General features: G+C 36.3%; 3 protein-coding genes and 1 non-coding gene across 6 annotated transcripts; 2 read left to right on the top strand and 2 right to left on the bottom strand.

Moving 5' to 3' along the window:
* The first annotated feature begins 1,284 nt into the window (after positions 1-1,284).
* Positions 1,285-5,895, top strand: LOC149729317 (DNA damage-regulated autophagy modulator protein 1-like). Its single transcript, XM_089885757.1, has 6 exons — positions 1,285-2,102; positions 2,285-2,440; positions 2,604-2,703; positions 3,064-3,232; positions 3,706-3,731; positions 4,541-5,895. Exons 1-6 carry the CDS (start codon positions 2,026-2,028, stop codon positions 4,793-4,795), a joined length of 783 nt encoding a protein of 260 aa, XP_089741883.1. The 5' UTR covers positions 1,285-2,025; the 3' UTR covers positions 4,796-5,895.
* Positions 5,896-6,581: 686 nt separating this feature from the next.
* On the bottom strand, positions 6,582-23,026 carry LOC149729318 (uncharacterized). 3 transcript variants are annotated; one of them, XM_089885753.1, is made up of 22 exons: positions 22,583-23,021; positions 22,073-22,192; positions 21,677-21,751; positions 21,146-21,318; positions 20,567-20,687; positions 19,977-20,103; positions 15,644-15,813; positions 14,778-15,005; positions 13,827-14,067; positions 13,418-13,488; positions 12,896-13,099; positions 11,853-11,931; positions 11,142-11,221; positions 10,553-10,722; positions 10,062-10,162; positions 9,699-9,781; positions 9,015-9,247; positions 8,463-8,536; positions 8,325-8,407; positions 7,899-8,031; positions 7,342-7,497; positions 6,582-7,078 (listed from the first exon to the last, which is right to left on the bottom strand). In XM_089885753.1, exons 1-22 carry the CDS (start codon positions 22,833-22,835, stop codon positions 6,871-6,873), a joined length of 3,183 nt encoding a protein of 1,060 aa, XP_089741879.1. In that variant the 5' UTR covers positions 22,836-23,021; the 3' UTR covers positions 6,582-6,870. The 3 variants fall into 3 exon arrangements, with proteins under 3 accessions (XP_089741879.1, XP_089741880.1, XP_089741881.1); XM_089885754.1 differs by lacking the exon at positions 11,142-11,221 and having other exon boundaries at positions 12,933-13,099; positions 22,583-23,025; XM_089885755.1 differs by lacking the exons at positions 6,582-7,078; positions 7,342-7,497; positions 7,899-8,031; positions 8,325-8,407 and having other exon boundaries at positions 8,969-9,247; positions 22,583-23,026.
* On the top strand, positions 17,302-19,509 carry LOC149729319 (5'-nucleotidase domain-containing protein 1-like). The gene has a single exon (XM_089885756.1). The coding sequence runs from the start codon at positions 17,836-17,838 to the stop codon at positions 19,087-19,089; it is 1,254 nt and encodes a 417-aa protein (XP_089741882.1). The 5' UTR covers positions 17,302-17,835; the 3' UTR covers positions 19,090-19,509.
* Positions 23,027-23,494: 468 nt separating the features above from the next.
* Positions 23,495-23,792, bottom strand: LOC149729320 (signal recognition particle RNA). Its single transcript, XR_016385950.1, has one exon.
* Between the last annotated feature and the right edge of the window lie 229 nt (positions 23,793-24,021).

Consider the following 24,021-nt stretch of genomic DNA (forward strand, 5'->3'; position numbering starts at 1 on the left):
GCATCACATTTTGGTGGATCTTGAATAGGAAAAGCTCCCTTTTCAAGAAATACCCACCGGGCCCCCCACCGGGCGTGTTTTAGTATATTTTTTTCCACCGGGCCCCACCGGGCCCCGCCGGGCATGTTTTAGTAGGACCGTAATTTAATGATGTATTGCTTTTTGTTTTGCAAAAGGGGAAACCGCTGCCCTACCCAGTTTAACCGTTGTGATGTTTATGCTAGAGTAGGCTAGATGGTAAATGAAATTTATGTCGATGCACAAACTATGTAAACACCGCATATATTGTCTTTAAAGTTGAATGCATGAATGTAACTTACTTTATCCTAGCGTAGCCGGAAAACGACAGTCGTTATAAGCACGTTTGTTTTGTTTCATACCCCTCGTGCCAGCTTACGAGTTACCATGTATGTAACATTGTTGGTCAATATTTTTTAGGATTTTTTTTTTATGTCTGATAATTTAGACAACCTATTAGTGACTACTGGATTGCAGTAATTGCCGCTAAGTGTCTTGGCCAGGGACACATACGCCCAGGATGGTATAGAAGCGGAGCCTTGTACCCATTACTCTCTAGGTTAGAGGCAGGCGCGCTGAGCAACTGTGCTACGACGCCAAGTTAGCCAACCTCGGGTAATAACTTTGTTTTGCAAGAACATTAAACTCACTGGAAATGAAAAAAACGAAGCCCAAACCTATAATATTTCCCGAATATCTGGCATCTGTGATTGACTCCGTTAAAAGGTTTAACGAACGACCAGTACGCGCGGTTTAAACAGTTTGTTTAGGATTATGCGGACATTATCGCGAAAAGATTACCTGATTTAGGGCGGAAAACATTGGTGTTTCATTGGATCGACACAGGGAATATCCACCGCCGCCTATATGTCCAGGGTGTGATTTTAATTCCTTGCTGTTCCAGGAAATCTGTCGGTTACTCCAGTTTAAGAATACGCCATACCATCCTCATTCTCCAGGTTTGGCTGAGAGGTTCAATCGCACGATTCAACAAATGTTCGCGTTATTTTTGAACAAAAATCAAAATGGCCAAAAAACAACACTCGTTATAACACGGATGTTCCGTTTCTTATACCTCGTGCCCGCTTACAAGTTACCATGTATGTAACTTTTACGACTGCATTTTAAGTGCCAACAGTATCCATCTTTCTCCATAGTACTATAAAACGTTATGATATATATAATAGGGTGGGGTAACATGGGACACCTTTTTATTCTGTTTTCTTGTCCCATTTGTTAGTGAACAAAAAAGATTTAAAAAATTATAAAACCGTATCCTCACGACTCCCATAGACCCATTCTAGTTATTTAAAACACGATCAGGATATTTGGATATGTGTCTTTCCCCACCCTACTATATGGGATGTTATGCGCCAATAGTATCCATCTTACACCACAAAAATACATAAGCACTTGGTTTGCCCTTCACGTCCAGGTTATTGACACAAGTCGTAAACCTTCGAGAATGTCGTAACAATGCGAGTACAATCCCATGGTAAACTAAGTCCATTGATTGTCGCGCGATCGTGGAAATTTGATGTTTGTATGTCAATATTAGGGTTTGTGTGATTAATTTTTTCACGAGCCCAGGTTTCTATTTCTATTTAAACACACATACGGCATAATGCCTTGGATGTCCAAGTGCCTTCTCACACAGGTGTTCTACAATGCGCAATATAAATATATTGTAACATAAAAGATTACGACTGGATGTTAAAAGTCAGGCTGGATATTACAATGAAGAGTAAACGACAGTAAACATGTTCATAGCCGTAGATAGCTTTCTTTTTTTAAAGGCAACTCGTATAATTGAATACCTGCTTTGTATATAAGTATAGGTGCTGTGTAGAAAAAGCAGAGGTGTATTAAAAGTTCCCAGTTAAGTAGTAAGCCCAAATAATATCTGTATAAGAACAAATTTAAAATCTAAAATGTATTTCTATTAATAAGTCCGCCTGGAATATTTCAATATTCTGACATTAAGCTGAAAATCTAACATAAAAAGTGATGCCAGGAGTCGTCAAGTCTTTCGTATATTTTCCTACAGCAGTATTTTTACTAATGGGGGTGGGATTCTTTATTTGGTAAGTTTATATAATTCTCATTAAATTCTAGTCTGTCACCCTATATACGTGTCTGGCCGCATACAATTATCTTGTGTATAACTTGGCGGATGGAAAACGAAACGTTGGTATATTAAAATTTACGTGTTTTTACAAAAACAGCTATTTTTAACTTGTTTTAAATTCTAACTTTTCTATCACAGCTACGGCATAGCAGTTACAAGCGGCCACGTGGTGTCGCCTCCGCTGTGGCCGTACGTCAGCAACACAGGGGGAACCCCCCCGGAAAGTTGTTTGTTCACCTTATTTTTAACATGGGCTGCGATATTTCTGTTGCTTACAATGTTTTCGTATTACAAGTAAGGACGCTTGATATATAGTAGGGTTTAAAAACATACTAATATTACGATTTAGCCCACACATAGAGTTAAGTGGTGATGTATGAAACGGAACACCCGTCTTATAACCACTGCTGTTGCCCCACCACGCAGAGAAAATGAGTTACCTTTATTTTTTCACTAGATTCGTCGATCACCACATTCCAGGATCACGTGTCAATACAGCTGCTATAACTATTGGCGGCATTTCCTGTTTTGGCCTAACAATGGTGGGTGCTTTCCAGGTGGGTATTCCCCGAAACTTGCATACGTAATAAATAGCCAAATTATTTACACCACTATGAGTCGCTTTTCAGCAGCTCCAAAAGAAAAACAGTTTTATAAGTAATAGTAGGTTGTAGTTAGATGATCTCACGAAGATATATGTTTTAATCTTGTTTTGCGTCCCAATTTGGTGGTAAACAAATGATATCTACATAATTATACAACCCTATCCTTATACGAACCTATATAAGAGCGTTGATTATATTGTTTAAATCGCGATTATTTTGGTAACCAAGTCAGAGTTGACCAATGACCCAAAGTCACGGCTGGCTAGACATTTTTAGCACACCAACCAGAATTTCATGTATTTTTCCGAACAGTGGAATTTGGTCCCAGTTCCGCATTGGATCGGAGCCGGCATAGCGTTCGTGGGATCCGTTATATACAGTTGGCTAGTTTGGATATTATCGTGCAGACTTTCTACACATAAGACGATAGTAGCTTTGAGGTTCCTACTGGCCGCTACAGGGACTGCATCTGGTGTTGTGTGTATCCTTTTAAAATAGTTATTATGGCGTTATATAAGAAATGGAGTAACGGGACAACTCTGGCCTAAACCATTGGACTTGACCCGTACAGAAATGAGCGATCAAAATGTATGAAAACAAAACACACACGTTATAACCACTTCCGTTTGGGGAAATGGGCAACTCTGGCCTGACTCCCCATAGAATGCCTCACTGTAAGACCCTATAAGAGAATGGACAATTTATACTTACAAAGTTGCATACAAGGTATAACTTGTAAGCGAGCACGAGGTGTATAAACACAGGAAATCCGTGTTACGACTGTCGTTGCCCCTGTAACGACTGTTGATAGATAAGGTATATTTAGCTACAACTACTTTTCCGATATAATTTATCTAACGAATAACCAAGTATAATAATAAGATAACACAGTAACACATATATGCATCACGCCATCCTGATGTTTCCTTAACCTCCAAACTCCACGGTGGATAGTTCTTATAGGAATTATTCTGGCTAGGGTAAGTAATAAGGATCCTAGTTTTAGTAAAGTAGGTTGGGGTAAGATGGTTCTTGTTTGCATTCTGTTTTCCCGTACCTTTTGGTAAACAAAAACCATTAACAAATGTATGTATTCGCATCTTCACGACTGTAAACGGACTTTGTTAAAAACACGATCAGGAAATACGGGATGTTATTCTATTTTAACAGTATCCATCTTACCTCAGTACTGTATTTAATATTTACTTTCTAATTAATCTAATACTATTATAAGGATTATATAATTGCACGCTGCTATAACTATACAGCTGCCTATACACTAAAGCCAATGTTTCGGATTTAGTTCAAAAGCGAATTTATCAACGTCTGGATCGTCACATCGTTTTCCACACTGCGCTAATAAGAATTAGTATTGCCTGATATGAATAAATTAATTTAGTTTCTACCCACGAGGATATAAATGACCAAACCAACCAAAAGTTGATGTCTGCGTATCCACACACTGCAATAACTGCAGCAAGTTTACTATGAGCGTCAGGTTACCTCATAAGGATACAAAACACACACATATATATTATATATATATAGTAGGGTGGGGGAAGATGGGACACCTTTAGCGCATATTATCTAAATATCCTGATCGTGTTTTAAACAATTAACAACGGTCTATATGAGTCGTGGGGATATAGTTTTATAAATCTTTGAATGTTTTTTGTTTACTATTAAATGGGATGAGAAAATAGATTGTTTAGGTGTCCCATCTTCCCCCACCCTACTGTATATATATATATATATACTGAATTACCATTACTGAACCAACACATTACAGATCGACAGATCGTCTGAAACTTTGTACATGATTGCTACTGTTTCAGAATGGTTCCTTGTCTACTCCGCAATAATCTACTTATTTACATTCGCGTATGAACTACGCAACGTTTCAAGCCTTAACGTTGGACACATTACAAACAGCAATCGTGCTGCAACTGATCAAAACATGCAGGGGAACACTGCGGAAAGAAGAAACAATTTGGAAACACTGTCCGTCAACATGGGTTACGTAAATACTGGATGTCGTATCTGAAAATATTGAAAACCAAGCAGGATAAATACATATTATAGAACGTATCTGCCAATTAAAAAACCTCCAGTATTTAACCCAAAAAGATAAAGATATGCCATTTCAATGATTGACACCTGTGACTGTGACGTATTGTTTTATTGTGTTGAATGTTGGCCTTTGTGTGTATTTTGGTGTGGCGTCCTTCTGCACTGTTTCTATTTTTACTCTCGTTGTTAATGACTTTTGTGTTGAGTTGATACGTCTCCTGCTAAACCACCCTTGAGCATGATTGGTCGTCGTGGCGCGAGTGTGCCTTTTCTCCTGTTTCTTAAATCCGCCCGAATATTGTATATAGGATCGGCAGTTCTCGTGGTTGAGTAACGTTGCTGTATTTAATAACTGTGTTTAGAACGTTGCTGTATTTGATTATTGTGGTCAAAACGTTAGTGTATTGGAGCATTATCCGTTCTAATCGTTTTATTATATTAGTTTTTATATGTCATAAAACTGTTAAGAAATCCTACACCAGTCAAGTCAGTTGCACCTAAAATTTGTTCACGTAACACACCTAAAAAAAATAATTTATAAATATCATTCGGTCGCAACATTTATAATCTTTTCTTGCACTTCACTTATCTCTTCTCTGCAGTAGATATTTATATATATATACCGCATCTTTATTGTTCTGTTACAAAGTATATATATATATATATATATATGTATATAGTAGGGTGGGGGAAGATGGGACACCTTTAGCACATAATATCAAAATGTCCTGATCGTGTTTTAAACAATTAACAACGGTCTATCGGGGTCGTGAGGATGTAGTTTCATAATTATTTGAATGTTCTTTGTTTACTACTAAATGGGACGAGAAAATCGAGTTAAAAGGTGTCCCATCTTCCCCCACACTACTGTATACATGTTAGTTCAACTGACTGTTTATATTCTTACTTCGCATTACAAATGTATAATTGCCACAGTAGCTTCACTAACTGGTTGTTCGAATTGTCAGCCATACAACCCATCACCAAGTTAAGAACATACGTGGTAACTTGTAAGCGGGCACAAAACAGCTTCTGAAAAAAACTTCAAAACCGTATGTACAACTGCTGAATTAAAAAATCGGCTGTGCGACAATGCGTGGGATTTCCCATAAGAAAAGTAAGTGACTCAACTTTGACTGTTTCTATACGTGTCTGACTGCTATGTCGCGGAACTGGTCGCATGAAAGACTTGGATGGGCTTTCCGGGTGTTAGAGTACTGGGCCTAAATCCCTTGTCAAGGACCTCACCCATACAGAATAATAATAAAAAAGCGGAAAACATCGCGCTTAAAAGAACAACAGTTGTTCGACGAAAGGAGATCTATATGACAACTTACCTGCACGAAAAAGAGTCAGGCGATTTCCAGCGAGAAAAGCCAGTAATCGGTAAATTTCAAGACAGATAATGACGTTGCAGATAAAATATAGTTTTGTGGGGTAAGATGAGACACCGTTATCACATAATATTCAAACAACCAAACCGCGTTTTAAACAATTAACAACGATCTATGGTAGTCGTGAGAACACGATTTTATAATTCTTTGATTTTTCTTTGTTTACTAGCAAATTTGACAAAAATATTATCCCAGTTTCCCCCACCCTATACAAAAAATGTCCAATCTCCCCCACCTATTATATACTGGTTATGGCAACCTATTTGTTAGATTTAGTATTTGTTGGTTGCATATTTCATAGGACTTGACCCCTACTGTTATTTCGTTATAAGCACTTAACTACATAAACAGTGGACCAATGCTAGATTCACCACAGTAACTTAAACTTGTATTTCCTTGTTAAACGTCGCGTGCAGTTTAACATATGTTAGCGACGTCACAGTAAAAAAACGTGACAAGATTCCGCGCAACCCAACTTCCAGAACACGTACAAACGCAATGTATAAAATACGAAAAATTTTAGCACTGTAAACTACACGCTATCACCTTTCATCATTAGGTATTCCATCTGGTATTGAACATTTCCTTTGTGACGTCATAAACGCAGAGTAAGGTAATTAGAGTTAGCAATTGCACGTTACTACACAAAGATTAATCAATTCGAGATCTGAATATACCATACAGATTCATTAAGAGCCGGTTGCTTGGAATATTGACAGAAGAAATCATCTTTAGAGTCTCCATCAAGTTTCCCAGCTAGAATTTTCATGTCTAACCCGCTTATACAATAATTGTTGATCGAAAAAGAAGTTTGAACTTCCGCAAATTTTCCATCAGTCAAAGAAAGATATTGAAAGTAATGACTGGAAAATAAATGGTTTAATTATTTGTATTTTATTCATGGTCAGCTTTAATAGTGTTTATGTTTACTTGAAGACACCTATAATGCAGGGGGTATACAATAGGCAATAATAAATACTGTGTGTCTGGTTCTATATGTAGCTTATAAACAGACGTCTATTCTACATAAGGTTGGCACACCATGGGACGCAAACATGTGAGTCAGAGTTCACGCATCATGTCAACACCTAGGAAGCTACAACGCAGAATTGATATTTCCACTCACTGTGAGGAATAATGACAAACAAAGTCATCTGCTCCATCTCCATCCATATCAGCAAGCAAAATATTAGCATTTAAAGATATCGGACACTGTGGTACTCGTCTTTCACTGAAGATAACCTCGCTAAAACTTCCATTTCCCAACCCTAACTGTGACCATCTGAAACACAATATATAAATTATAATAACTTCATTTGTCTCTATTGTTATGGTAGCAAAGATTTAAAAATATTTTAAACGAAAAGACAGGATATAGCAACAAAACAACAGTTTTTAAAACACGCTTACAGTTAAAAACATACATATATTTTGTGTTATTTTCCACTCAACGCATACTTTTCTTCTAATTGCAAAGTAAATTGTTTTAATTAAATTTTAGAACTCAGTGTGAGTTCACCATATGTTGGGCGCAACAGCCGTGATTTTTAACTGAAGCTCTTTCTCCCACACTTTTTATCCATAGCATGTTTATCCAACTGTTGTTATACTGTTGATTCACTTCTCTACATTCTTATAACATCATCTTCGCTAAGAAATAAATCAAAATATTATGTAACTCACAAGTATCCCGTATCCTCCAAACAAATAATATCAGTTATATTGTCAACATTAATATCTCCCGTTAAGAATCGACCAGGTGTACACAGGGTGGTGTTGACGACGGTGTATACCGCACTAACGTTAAATGCTGGCTCTGTTAGAAAAGGAAATGTACTGTTAGAATCAACAATATGTTTTGAAACCAGTATCATTTGGTTACAACGCATGTTAGTTAATCATAAAGCTAATGGAACACTTTTAGGCAAGCAAGGTTATATTGTGCAATAATGATATTACATACCATGTTAAAAAATATTCAAAGTTAATGAAAATACTCTTAGGCAAACCAGAAAATCCATAGAGAAGTAATAATCAACAACAATCTATGTTAAAAATGTTGAAATAAATCAAAATGTTTGTACAAATGTTCCAACTGTGGTTCCTTACTTGTGACATTACATTCAGCCAGATCACATTCTTCAATATCCATGGTTGGCCCGTCGCAACATGAGGTTGCACAACTTCTACTCCTGTGTGCCAACTGTCACTTGTTATATCGGAATATAATGTTATAACTCCTCTTACCTTGAGTGAAAAGCTTGTTGACAATGACCCGTACATTCACCCCATTCTGACCAAAGTCCCCACACTGGACATTCCTGTTTGAATTAGGTAAAACAGCAAAGATATACCCATAATGCTAAGTGTTAAGTTATATCATTGGTGTCTTCTTATACACCAGACAGCGGACACACATTGTGTTTTCATTTACCTCATGCTCGCTGTCGAGTTATAAAATGGGCGTTTTCTTAATATTAGAAATAAATCAGATTCATTCCTTTCTGAGTACACATTTTAAAACTGGTAAAATGTTTTGCCTGATTACTATTCTTGACCCCATCAAAACAAAACATGACTTTGTAAAAAATCTTTTAGAAATTAAGGACTGCATTATGTCATGTTTGTGCTCAGACATTGTTTATTCCCGCTTAAATACAACAGGTGCATACGACATGATCATACACCTTATACTCTGTATCCAGTTGCAACATGAGTGTCAAACACAAGGCGATAAGAATTTAAACATTTACCTTATCCGCTGTTAAGTTAAACAACCAACAATCCACAAAATCTTACTTCTACTTCACATGGTTCACTTTTATTCTCTGTCGTGGCTTGAACACCAAAGCAATTCTCACTTAGATGATAAGTTGCATTGTAACACGTTCGTTGTAACACTACCACCCCAGGTCCACATGAAGACGAACAATTAGTAACTATAACCCACCCACCCCACCTGGGGGCTGGGGTTGTCATAGCAACTGTGCTTGGCTGAGTCGTGGTTTCCCAGTCGTCGTCAGAATCGAAATCTGAATTTGCAAAAAGTGCGGACTCATGATTTATTAGGCAGACAGAAGTCTTTGCATAAATTAATGATCAATTAGTTTTCATATAGCTATGATCAGCAGATGTTTGAGTTTAACTTGGTTATTCCAAAGAAAATCATATTTATCAAGTCAAATAATTATGCGTTTAAAATTAAGACAGTTACTTCCTCAAGCCATCATGAGTGTAATAGAGATTGTTATGTTTAAAACCACTGGTCACCAATGGGTTGTCTAAGGTGGCAGCTATACAGAAAAACAAACCCACAAAGCTACAAAACACGCCCACAAAATTAAAGTCACAGTAACTTGTAAGCAGGCACAAGGTGTATGAAACAGAACACCTGTGTTATAGCGACTGTTGTTTCCTGCCAGTTAAGGATAAAATAAGTAACATTATATTCATATCCATCCAAGCTACTTAATAAACAATTACCATCATCACATGACTGGGTGTTACATATTCTGCCATTGGTTGAAACATCAGAACATGCTTTGGCTTTTAAACAAGATCTCAGCCTGTAGAATATCAAAATATTACGAGTATGGAAGTGACTTTACATTAAACTACTTTATACAAAACGTTGTTCATCTTATATAAATATTTAACGGCAGTTTTTTTGATAAAAAAAACACCAATATTTTTGACAATTGTTTATAGGTTAACTTGCATCTGACTGACATTTTATTAATTTTTATTTGTAATGAAAGCTTGTGTTTTAGACATCAAGAATACAATAAATTTTATAGGTCCCATCGCTTTACATGGGTTCCATTATTTGTTACGGGTCCCACTTACCTCCATTGGGTCCCTTTTCCACAAGACTTACTACATTCCCCCCACTGTCCCCATGGTGACCAAACACTACTATCTTCATTATATAAAGCAGTGTTGCACATCTGAAACATTATGCAAACTGAAATTTGTATAAAAAACTAACTAGATAATAACGTAACAACAGGGACAACTTTTACTTTATTTCCAAGAACATAAAATAAAAAGCAAAAGTTTTTAAAGAAAACATTCAATAGGGGAACATATTAATAAAACATAAGGAAACACACCTATTAACTCTACTTTTACATACAAATATATAGGTGCCAATCATGTCATGTTTTATTGTATTTTTATTAAAATCTGTAATAGCATTGTTAAAATGTGGTTAAACTTAGACAACCTCATTAACTTAATGCACCAAATATACTTTGGCTCTGCTGGTTTGTACAAAAACAGCAGATAAGCTTCAGGGTAAATCAGATTCAGCCTTATGTGCCCCCCCCCCAACTTACCTCCAACCTACACTTCTGACGTTCTACTTGCTTCCCCACACTGTTAGTTCCACCAACACAAGTTGTAACAATCTGGTTCTCCACGTAACGACACACACGTTCCTTCCACCTCGTACCCTCGCACGATGACGGACAGTTCGTCCACAACGACCATTCCTCCCATGTTCCAACTGGGAGAATATGAAATAAAATTTGCTTTATGTTTTTTTTTCAGAAGCAGCAGTTTATTTTGTCTAATACACCTCCTGCCCGCTTGTCTTTTGACAACCTATTTATACTTGCATGGCGGGGCAACGACAGTTTTGCATGGCGGGGCAACGACGTTACAACACACATGTTCTGTTGCATACACCTCGTGCCAGTTACAACAGCCAAAGTTGGTCAAAATGTTTTTAAAATCGGGTTTAAAAGATTGACAAGCTTTCAGCTCCATTAAACTACAAACAATTATCAAATTTAATAAAAACTAAGAACCTACAATGGTAAAGATACGGGTGACAGATGAGTTTTTAATACACTATGTGGCAATGTGGCATAACCGGCACACTACGACATTATAAACAGATATTACACATAAAATACAGCATACCCGGCATACAAGGTTCACCACATGATCTACTTTCAACTTTATCCCCAAAACAAATTCCCCCTTCTTTGCATGCACGAGATCTGTGGTACGCACATATGTGGTTTATCAAATACATGTATGTGAGTTCATTGTTGTCACAAATCTGGGTGACATTGTTACACAGTTACGCTCATAGTTATCAAACATTGGAAACCTCATGGACTAATACTCAGTGTACTTTGGTATTGCATTTTCAAATACACCTAACAGCGGTAAGAGCTGTTTTGGATGTAAAACTACATTACCAAAACTTCTTATTTTTCTATTACTTCAAAATCCCACGCACTGCTAACACAATAATACACCACGTTCACATATGTAACAAATTTAAACCCCACTTGTTGTTATCATTGGGTATAAGTTTAACCCGTATTTCCATGTTATCATTATTCTGTTGGGAATACTGGTGCTTGTTATTATTATTTTTCCCGTGCGACGCCGAAGCTGGTTTACCGTTATATACCGTTCTCTCTGACACTACAGAGTCACTGTTAGTTTAACCAATATACTGTGTTTGCATTATGTCTGATTTTACGTCTTTTACTTTGTTCTAGGTTACAACGTCTTTTATGTTAAACAAACTCAAAGTTATGCTATTTGACCTTGTATAAACTGTGCTCTGTTACTACATGTGATATAAACATAAATACAAGAATGATTTCTAATCCAAACCTTGATTGCTTTCCATCTCCACAAGTAAGCGAACATTCTCCCCATTCTTCCCATGCATCCCATGTATTTGCAAATTCATCTACATAGATGATGTAACATCGAATATTTACTTGTGTCTACTACTCTACTTAGTAAGGTACCTAAACAATTAATACTCTATAGCAATATATGTGGGTAAGGTCTTACAGGAGGGCATGCCATTGGACCCAAGATTAAGGTCAGAGTTGTAACCCCAACACCCAGGTTGTATGTATGTATGTAACTTACTTTATCCCCGCGTGGCCGGAAAACGACAGTCGTTATAACACGGGTTTAACACCTCGTGCCAGCTTACGAGTTACCATGTATGTTACTTTGTAGGTGATTATTTTTTTGGGGATTTTTTTCATTTTTTTATGTATGGCTGATAATTTGGACAACCCATTAGTGACCACCGGGTTGAAGGCTTTGAAGCAATTGTCGTTAAGTGTCTTGCCCAAGGACACATAATGGTAGCAGCGACGAGCCTTGAACCAATTACCTAATGGTTACAGGCAAGCGCGCTAACCACTACGCCACGGCGACGGACAGGTTGCTAAATTTAACCCCCTAGTTCAGTCTATGTTGTGTCTTGCACAAGGAAAATATGCCCCAATAATGTGAGCAACAAGTCTTAAACCATTAACCTCTGATCTAGATGTAGCAAGCATTTTTATTGTGGAGTTGTTATAAAACAGTGCCAAGTGTTGTGGCGTTTTATTTTGGGCGGATGCCAAGCACCCTGGCACACACAGTATATTGTTCCAAGCATTCTGCTGAGTAGATAACATCAGTTAGCTGCTGAGTAAATCACAACTAGTAGGGTGGGGAAGATGGACACCTTTTGCACATAATATCAAATATCCTGATCGTGTTTAAACAAATAGCAATAGTCTATGGGATTCGCGCAGATACAGGTTTTATTATTCTTTGTTACTACCAAATTGGAAGAAAAAGTAGAATAAAAGTTGTCCCATCATACCCCCACCTTAATATATTTTAAAGCATAATAACAGATAACCCACCAACACCCCCGCAAGTTTCTGTCGAGCAAAACTCCACCTGATCACCCCTGGGGATTCCCCGTGGACACCTCTCTTCACCCACCACCCGATTGTTGACATCACAATGGCGGGTTCGTTTACGGAACCCACTCCCACAAGTCCTCGTACATTCCCCCCAATGTTCCCATAGCGACCATGCACTTGTGGTGTTGTCAAACACTACGTCTGTTGACAAGTTTGATTTTTCAATATTTATTTTTAATTTTTAAATAATGATAGTAATATCTTTTTTTTAAAAAATATTTGTTTTTGTTTATTTTTTTAATGTGTTACATATATAGCATTGCAAATATAATTATGCTTGGCACCTCTAACCAAAAGGTCATGGGTTCAAGGCTCATTGCCGCTACCATTATGGGTGTATGTGTCCTTGGGCAAAAAAGTTGCACAAAGTGTATGAAACAGAACACCCGTGTTATAACGACTGTCGTTTTCCGGCCACGCAAGGATAAAGTAAGTTACATTCATTCATTGACAACTCACCAGGCGCATGACAAAGTAAAACTCCACAGATTTGCGATTCATATCTTTCATGTGGATGACAACAGGCAGTTCTGTGTAAGAGGATTTAGTTTGGTGCAGTCTCTTAGTGGTTAGGTGCTAGTATTGTAAACTAAGGACACCAAGTTCCATGCTCAACACTGATGGCGATGGGTGTCACATACATATATGTGTCCTTGGGCATGGCACTTAGCAGCTATTGTCTCAAGTGTGATTAATTAATAGGATGTAGCACCCTGGGCCTGGATCTCTATGTATTAGACCACCTTTGGCACAAAGGATCTGGATCCCATTGTGTGTCATACTGTACAACCTTACCCACATAGAATATAAAACACACAACCATGAAGTATTACCATTGTTGTCAATAATCCCACACACACTGACCGACCTGTGTCTTATTCCAGTCCCGCAAGTAACTGAACACGAACCCCACGCACCCCATGCTCCAGCCGAGCACGGTTTTGATTGACAGATCTTGGTATTAACATGCTCCTCCCCGCACCTCCCCACCCATACCTCACGCTCCTCATCATTCCAACACTTCCGGAGCCGGACTCTTTCACCACGATCACATGAAGATGAACACGGCAACCAATTTCCCCAATCTGCCCAGTGATCACCAGATTGACCTGGAACAATGGTTTCCACACTTTAATTTAAATAAAACCCTAAGTTTTGCAAAGGCAAGGTACCAGGTTCATTTTTTACTGATGGTAGTTTTTACCTCTAATACAAACATATACAAAATTTAAAAAAATATACACAATTACATACACATTGTAAAACATATATAAACTATTCTTAAACAAATAATCATTGAGCCAACCATTCTTTGAAGAGAAAGTATTAAAAGTCATTCAAGTTATGTGTTTTAAATGACGGAAGAAATTTAGACAAAGCTGGTTGGTGGAACTGTAATAAATTCCGCGAATCTGACCCTGATCTGGTGCTCATAGTTGAACGTATCTTGTGTAAAAAATACAGTAAGGACTTGGTGCTACTAAAACGTAAAAGACAAAAATCAAGTCCAGCTAATTGTATAATAAGAGCTATATATTTTGCCCAAATAGCATTGTCAGTCTCTTACTAAAAATACAATCCAAAGGTCTATGGAAGTTATAAAGAAACAGTTTACATCTCTTTAAATATTTGAAAAGGTGTCCCATCCTGCCCCACCCTTCTAGATTGTATTAAATAAGAGACTGACAATGCTGTCGAGCTAAAATATAAAATTATCTCTTTTATTACACAATCTGTTAGACTTGATTTTTGTCTGTTACATCTTGTCGCACCAGATCTTAGTTGCTGTCTTTTGGTTTTGTTAGTCCATATTGCTTACTTAACTGTGTAGTGTGGTTACCACATCCATACAGCTCATTTATCTTCATAATATCCATGGCCGATAACTTTTCTCTTTGACCAGATATAGCAAGACCAGTATGTTTATCTACAATAGTAGGATAACCATTCATAGAGAAAGCAAATCCATCAGCATGTAGAATGGATGCCACGTCGTATACACCATGTGTGGTACTCTGGCTGCGTTTCTTAAAGTTATGAAGATTCTCTAAAAAAACAAAAGTGAGGGAAAATGTTAATATTGAGCAAAAATTATGTTTAATATTTTAAGTATAGCAGAATTACTGTGTGGAGAGTAAATGTATTGAACAAACAATCAGCACTGAACAGTATTTTTGCTCATTGTTTATTTAGAAGTTTTTTTGATGGAATTTTAAAATATCTGCTGATCTTGAGTTTAGTATCCAGGAATTAACTTGATTGATCAACATTGTTAAAAAGATTTTGATCAATTATATATGAATAAGTCGGCATGTCGGGCATCTCACAGGATCTTGTGATTTACACCAGAGTTTTCCATTACCATAACTCCAAATAAAAGAGGTTACTGTTCATAATACTGATTAATAGGGGGTTAGCATTCAAACCCTAATCTTGGTTAGAATTTAAATTATTATGATATTCAAATACATTTACATTAAACTGTTGTGTTTAAATTATTGTAGATTGTTCTGTAAACATCATATTTAAAAATAAACAGTAAACACTCACAAAGTAGCGCATGTGTCGTAAAGAGACACACGTTACATAATTAAATTGAACTGTGATTGGTGTAGCAATATTTTAACACTATTACTCCTAGTTTTACAAACATTTAAAAGGGCTGGTATATCACTATCCACAAACCTCGAGCAACATTTTCTAACTTGACGATCACATGATCATCTCTATCATATCGTGATTGTTCATGCCACAACCCCATCACGTGCATCATCTGATGTTCCACCATCCCTTCATCATTACAACCACCACCAAGGTAAACAACTTGTTCTCCTCCAAAACGACCCATGTTCGAACTGCAATCAATAAATAATAGAATGAATGTAACTTATTTATTCTATAGCATCCTTAGTGTTAGATTAAGGGGCAAATATTGGCCTAAATCCCAGGTCTCATAGTGTGTCACACTGCAAAGGGGCAAGACCTTACCCATGTAAAATAGAACTGAACTTATTTGGCCTTACTTGGCAGGACAATGTTATTTTGCACTTTGTGTCCGATTTTGACTGAAGGGTGTAACAAATTTGTCCGTGTCGTGGTATAGTGGTTAGCGCGCCTGCCTGTAACCATTAGGTAATGGGTTCAAGGCTTGTCGCTGCTACCATTGTGGGCGTATGTGTCCTTGGGCAAGACACTTAACAACAATTGCTCCAACTCAGAGGTCACTAATGGGTTGTCCAAATTATCAGCCATACATATTAAACTTTTATTTTAATAAAATTAAACCATGATAAAATTCTATTTTGTTATGGTTCTTACATTAAGACATCCAACATAAACCAGGTTAATGTAACTCTTTGTTTGTGTCTTTCTTTATATTAAAAGCTAGTTCGGTATAGTGATGTACATTGCCTAACATTTAGATATTCTAAGATATACTAGAAAAAATTCTAGTCTGGAATACTTTAGTTCATATCTAGAATTCCTAATGTACAATTTCAAATCTTTTTTATTTATCATACATTTACCCACATAATTCAGTTTATTACGATTGAAATAGTAGAAAATTTTGGTTTGTTTTTTCTTTCATTAAACGCATGTTTGGGCAGTGGTTGATTATTAAAAAAAATACAATGAAAGAAATTCACATTTTCTCTTTACTTTTAATAACAATGTTGAGAGAATAATTAAATCCCCTTAGAAGTCAGAAGTGTCTCAGATTTCTAATTTATTCGTGTATTTTACAAGATGGGGCTTTATTCACTGTCTCAGTCTAACCACAACAATACCAGTCAAGGCTATACAAAAGAAAACAAATCAAAAGAAACCAAAGCGTCATCAATTGTCTATCGGGTTAGCTTATCCACTACACAGAAGAACTAAACTTTGTTTTCCAAACGGTTGTACGTGAATGTTTTATTTAAACATGAAAACTTTATTCATAGACATAGTTGGCTAGTACTTTGTTTGCTCATTAGAAATATATTAGTATTTATTTACTGTGTATTTATAATTTTATATTGAGTGAGAAACACTGCATCTTGTTCTTGTTAAAATATAAGTATAAGTTAGTTTGGCTCTGAGAATAGTGTTAATTAATGCTATAATACAGAGTGAAACTTGCAACAAATTAATATTATTTGTGACATTTTACTTAGGACAAAAAGATTAATTAAAACAAGTTTGTGCTTTTGTAAATTATTTTAAAATTGTTTAATTAGCAAGTAAATAATATCTGGGTGTAAAAATGCGACACTCATACCTGATGTTTCGATCTAATGTGGCCCGTCATGATAACAAAACAGCACCCCCCCCCTGGTTGTGCTGTTTATTCCATTATATGGAAACATTGGGCGCTTGTGTAATTCGACACCGGCTGTAATTTGGTACCGGCAAATTCACAACGAACGAAAAATAATTAAAGAGAAAGCCTAGCTGACTAGTCTCGTTATCTTTTAGTAGCTTCACTTTTTTCATTTTTATTATTTTTCGCTCTCGCGTGCAACATTATAGCAATAGCATAAGGCTCGGCGCTCGGCCCAGATTTCAGACAAGCGCCGAGCGTCAAAAAAGGAGACGCTCGGGCACGAGCTTTTGAGTTTGGGCTCGGCACGACCCTACCAATAGGGCATGACCAGCATTTCCATATTAGGACCTTCCAGGTGTTTTAACTTCAATCAGTGTTTCTAAGCTCTGTAGTGTTTGAATTATTTTAAATTGTTTGTATAATTTGTAAGTTGTGCTTATTTATCCACCCATAAAACAACCTTTTTAATCATTCTTTTTAGATTTTTGTGAAAGGAAATATTATTTACAAAGTTAAAGCTCAAATTCTTAAACTTTTTTAACAAAAGTAAGAACTTTAAGTTTTATGAACCATGATCTCACTTAAGGATTGTGATGCAATTGGAATTGATATGGATCATACCTTGTGTAGGTATAAGTTGTCTGAACAGATTGAACTGGGCCATCAAGCTCTGGCCCAATATCTTATTAAAGAGAAGAAATATTCAAACAGCTTAGCAGATCCTGTCTTGGACGATCCAAACCTTGTATATTGTGGTGGCTTGCTGTTTGATGAGGAGAATATGACTTATGTAAAGATGGATGAAAATGGCAAAGTAGAGAAAGCGGCATTTGGTACAAAAATGCTTAGTGAGAGTGAAATTTTGAAGATGTATCCAGACAATATGAAATGCAGTTACTTTGATGACATATTGTCTGGTAAACTTAGTGAAAAAGGTTCCTACCATCTGCATGATAATAACTTTGATTTCATCAGAACTGTGGTGCATTCCCGAATGATGCAAACTGCTGATAGCCCAACAAAAAAACAAGTTTTTGATGATTTGGTTGCCGCACTTGCTTACATTTGGGATCCTAAAACCAGCATAATATTTGAAAATATAAAATCTAATCCTGAAAAATATCTTCACAAATGTCCGAATGTAGTCAAGTCTTGGCTGAAAGCTTTAAAGAAAAAAGAAAAGGTTGTATTCCTATTAACGTCTTCGCGTTGTGATTTTGTAAAGCATGTAATGGATTTCTGCTTGGGAAATGACTGGCAGAGCTATTTTGATGTGGTTATTTCAAAAGCAAAAAAGCCAGGATTTTTTAATGAGCAGTTACCCTTTCAATTAGTCGACCCAAACCTTGTCTGTGTGGTAGACGGAAAAGTTTCCAAATTAGAGCGAAACAAGTGGTATTCACAAGGCAACAGCCATCTCCTACATGAGCATTTAAAGATCTGGACGGGAAAGGAATCGCCAAAAGTAGTTTATTTTGGTGACTGTGTTAAAAGTGATATTGTCCCTGTTAAACTGCATCCGAATAATCCTACAAGTGATTGGAATGCGGTTTATGTTATGGATGCTTTACGTGGAATAGAGGGCGCTGTAAACCCACTCAGTGAAGACGAAAAACGCCTTCTTTTCAGTGAAAGTTTCGGGCCTGTGTTAAAGTCCACCAATGGTTCTGGTATGTGCAAATCATTTTTTTGTAAGCTTATTGAAAAGTATGCAACTATTGCTGTGCCTTCTGTGGAATATGTGGCAAGCCGTCGTATTGTTTATAAGTATTCCAGGTTGGGTAAAGGAAGTGGATTCTATCCTGACATACCGAGTAACTTTTGATTCCTTCATTACATATTGTGTTGAATCCTACCTTTTATACTTCTTAAGACATATCATTGTATTTTATTAATTATCCTCCATAAGTCCCAAGTATTAGTTTCCTGTGTAAATTGTATCTGTAGTAAACTTTCTTGTGCGAATTGACAGAATTTTTACCTAATTTTTATATCATAAACACTCTATTTAATGTTGTATTTGTAGTAATTACTAAATTCTTTAGAAAACACCTCACGCAATTATTACTTTTTCATTGATGTGCCCCCCGTTATTAAAGGGATTAGTTCATCGATTTTTTATAAGTTCCTGCGTTACATTGTTTAGATTGTAGGCTTAATTGTATTTAGTAAAGTATAAAATGTGTTTGTTTTGTTAACAGTAAATGTAACTTAAATAAAGCTCATTATACCTGGATGCAACCAAGTGATTTGCATTATGGAACTTTGGTGGTACCTTTCATTTTTTAGATCATATTTGAGCACCTGCATTGATTATCTATACACAAATTTTGAGTTTTATATGGTAGGCCCTATGTATGTCTTTCATATAGACATACAGAACACAATGGTAGAAGTTATACCTCTTGAGGCAGACATGCTAGCCAGTGTACCACGGCCGAGAATAAATATAATAACAGTACAAAAAATATAATACAACAGTACAAAAATCAAATGGATTTTACTGAAGAAGTATTAGGCACATTTTAGTCAGCTAACTGACCAAAACAGCTGTCTCAGTTATACACCAAGCTTGGCAACAAAGGATTAAATACTTTGTATTTCTAGTCTTTCAACCCATAAATAATAAACTGATCTTTCTACAACAGTATAATGCTATGCTAAATTTCCAACTAAATAAAACTGATTTATATACTGCATATTTAGACTTACAGGCAGTTATGTCCTTCTTTCGTAAACTCGACATAATCTTTCTCATTCTCCCTTCTATGAAAGTCAACACAAGTATTCAACGTTATCTGTTTTGATGCTTTTTCAATGGACGCCAATGTCTCACTGTCTATAATAGTATGTTTGCTTTACCTTAACTGATATTCCTTTATACTCCTTAAGGTTACAATATACACAACATAACTGGAGTCAAATGTAAAATTACAGCGGTTGCAATAAAAAAATGTTAACAATAACTAGCTTTATATTTTTTTAAACATATATATCAAGAATAAACGAATAAATAGGTTTTTACAGTTGGAATTCAAGGGGTTGCGCCAACCCATGCAAATATCGCTGAATAGGCTTTCATATCCTACATAATATAAATCTGTGCCATTGTACCTTATACACAGTCAATTTACACTAACTAACAAGTTATAATATGTGAGTCTTAACATACACACATCATCATGTACTGTTGAACTTAGCACATAATGCCCACAGACAAAGTTTATTCGTATACAAAAGACACTATCTATATATGGATTACTTGAAAACGTTACATTAATAAACTCCTCACACAAACTTACCCACAGTGGAAGAAACGATATATGGGATTTTAAATCTTCCAAAAGCTTTATATTCATCCCATATATTAAACTTAGATGATAAAGGTTGGAAGAACGAAGAATCCTCCTCAGTTATATAAGCCTGCATAGTGTAGGATAGTGAGGTAAATATAGTGGTTCACAAACTTTTCTAAACATTTTGTTAGTGGACCCCTTGCAATTATTTTGATATTTTGCAGCCGTATAAAATTAAAGAATACTGTGGGGAAAATGCAAAACCACACTAATAAAAGAAAAAAACTATCACAATCATAAAATCATTGTATATTGCAGACCCTCGGAAACTGTTGTATGGGCCCAAGTTTGGGAACCAATGATTTATATTAGAGATGTGACGAGCCAAGACCAAACTAAAAGGCTCGTGCCGTAGCGTCTCTTTTTTTGACGCTCGGCGCTTATGGGTAAACATAAGAGAAAATATAACTTGTGACAATAACTTAACTTGTTATCAGCAAATCATATTTCCTAAGGTTTACTCTGCCCAAACAAATTTAAAATGTGATATTTAGTATTTACAAAGATTAAACAACTTCAACATACTGCTAACATGGTCTGCACATCAACTGGAGTGAATGAGATATCAGACTCAATCACCCCTTTCTCCGCACAATCACATTTAAGTGGACATTCAAAGTCATCTAGTAAGAAACCGAGCACACAACCACTTTTGCAGAGGGCGGCGTCAAAACTACAAGATTTACCAGCCTTATGTCCTGTATGGAAATAAACTCAGGTATAATTTATGCAAATGGTGTGTCAGGGATTTGCTTAACACAGTGGGCTGATTATAATTCCCTTTTTATATTAAAGACAAACAACATATATAATATATACACAACATAAATAAGGGTCATTAGGTCACAGCATATTAAAAGTGAAGAATATCTACAAGATCTGAACGAATGCCGAAAAAAATTGAAAAAGAAGAAAAGACTATCCGACCTATATTCTAATATAGGTTCAAGGCATTTTATTGGTGGAGCAAGGGGCAAATTTATGTTATTCATCTCTGAAAGGTGACTCAGGAAAGGTTAATCAACACAGCATTAAACAGGTTGGTTTAAAACTTACTTCCACATAGAACAGTTTGGTATTCTGTGTGAGCACCAGTGGTACAAGGGTCGGGTGTGGATAATAGTGGCAGCACTGGAATCAAACAACATTAATAAAACAAGGAGGGTATTAAGTCCATAATGAACAAACTTGGTGTAAAGTATTGCAGTATACATAATACATATATCTACATAGGTGCAGTGCCTCGCAATTTTTTAAAACATGAGTGACATTCATTACATTAATCAATAAGGGTCCCTATGCTTAGCAAGCGACGCCTTTTTACTTTTGTTTCTATGTCCTGCCTCTGTTTACCTCATGCACATTTACATTTTTTACAAAAGTAAATGGAAAGACGCGATTTTTTTTGTATTACCAACCACACACATTAGCACATCAGTGATAACAACTTACAAAATATGATTCCAACTGCGATTAATCCACCAAGGAAAATAAGAAGTGATGTGACGATAATTATCAATCGAATACGAGTGTTTCTTGCTTCATTTGTGATTCCAACCTTAGATGGGTTTACTGTGAATAATTCACAATAGTTTAAATTTTTCTTCAGGAATACGGCAGGTGTGAGAGCTGATGGATAAGCAGAAGAAGTTTTTGAACGTTTGAGTGGATTACTGGATTCTCATAAATATTTTTTAACACAAGTTTAATTTTACAAACATTTTTTTATGCTTTGTTGATGTCAACACTTAATAGGGAATATTTATAATCCTCATACACCCCTTAGTTTAATTAACATTAACATTATTTGAATTAAATAAACCAAAAGTTGTTCAGATTGTTGATGCGTCAATATGGTAATTCTTTATCAGTAATAAAATATAAATAAAAAAAATAGGAAAGTGTTGACCAGAAGCAGTAACCAGTAAATATTATCTAGTTAACGTTTAAGTAATAAAATACCAAGACCAGCAAGTTCTGCATCTAACTCTTGCTTTATTTCCGAATGTCGTCTGTTGGAATCTCTTCGGTTGTGACCACGTGACGAACGTCTAGTTCGCCGCTGTTTATTCGCAACATCTTTGTGATTCGAACTTTCTTTTAGAATCGCGGTTTTCTGCCGCCTCTGTTGGCCAGATGGATGAATGACTTTATGCTTTCTGGGTTGTTTGGAGCTTTTTTTCAAATCGTCTGCGGGTTCTTTGTCAGGTTTCATAATACACAGACTTTTATATTAGTTGAATTACGTATTTTCATCAATGTTTATAATAAAACTTTAGTTACACTGTATCCGCCTGCCGTAACTAGTTATGTTCATTTTTACAAGTATTGAAAACGCCATTTTTTAACATGATTTGTACAAAAAAACACATGTTCATAATACGAAAACTTTACTTTTTTTATTAAACTGACTGAATCGAAAATGTTTTCGTGGTTCGATGTTTGGAAGTCCCCTAAATTCATATTTCCCGCGTAAACATCGAAATCTCTTCAAAGTTACATAAAATTGACAACAATAACATTTATTTTTTACTTTAAATATGAAGAAAATAAGTTATTATGGTAGCGAAGAATAATAAATATATATAAGGTTGAAATTTATTCGCATTTATTTCAAAGAAGCGTGGTCGCTACACTTAGCAGAGAACAACGAGCCATTTATATTTAATTATTAACAAGTTTGACTTTTAATGGGAAGAAAAATAACCATAAAGAGAGATAATTTACTGGAACAACTTGAAAGTAATGTGACACTAACTTACCGGGTTGAGATTCGAACCGTAGGTGCGATATAAGTTGAAATGAAAAAAAAATAAATGAAAAAAGAGAACTGCAGAAAAACAAATTACAATGTAAAAATGGATTAGAAAAACAAAAGGATTGGTTTCCGTGATTTTGGCTGGGCTGTAACACTCTTCCTATTCACAGGCGCTATCCCGCTACTGATCAACGTGGGAACTTTTGGCTGCTCCCTTTCGGGCCTCGCCCGGTTCGTTCCTCCTTAGACAACCTGGCCACCTCAGGCTACCCTGGGATGTCCATATTGACGCCGAGCTTAGCGCGGACGCCCGATCGACATAGGAGAGAGCGCCACAGGGCTCCCAACCTCACACCGTCCTCCAACCCAAGCCTCCAAGTAGCTGGATTACAAGCGCACGCCACTGCGCCCGGCGATGATCGACCATCGAAAGCTTCTCTTTATTATCCTGCCATAAGCTCCGCCCACTAATCTGTGACGTCACAAGAACAGCGGCTTCCCTATTATGCTGTTTAAATATCAAAATCACGTTGGTTTTATAAATGCCTTGAATTTGTTACCTACAATATTGTATAAGCACCAAATGTTTATCGTATCTGTATGATGAAATTTAAAAGATTACACACAAGAGAAATACTGGTAG

Source organism: Ciona robusta, chromosome 10, assembly GCF_009617815.1.
Source record: "Ciona robusta chromosome 10, ASM961781v2".
NCBI classification, from domain to species: domain Eukaryota; kingdom Metazoa; phylum Chordata; class Ascidiacea; order Phlebobranchia; family Cionidae; genus Ciona; species Ciona robusta.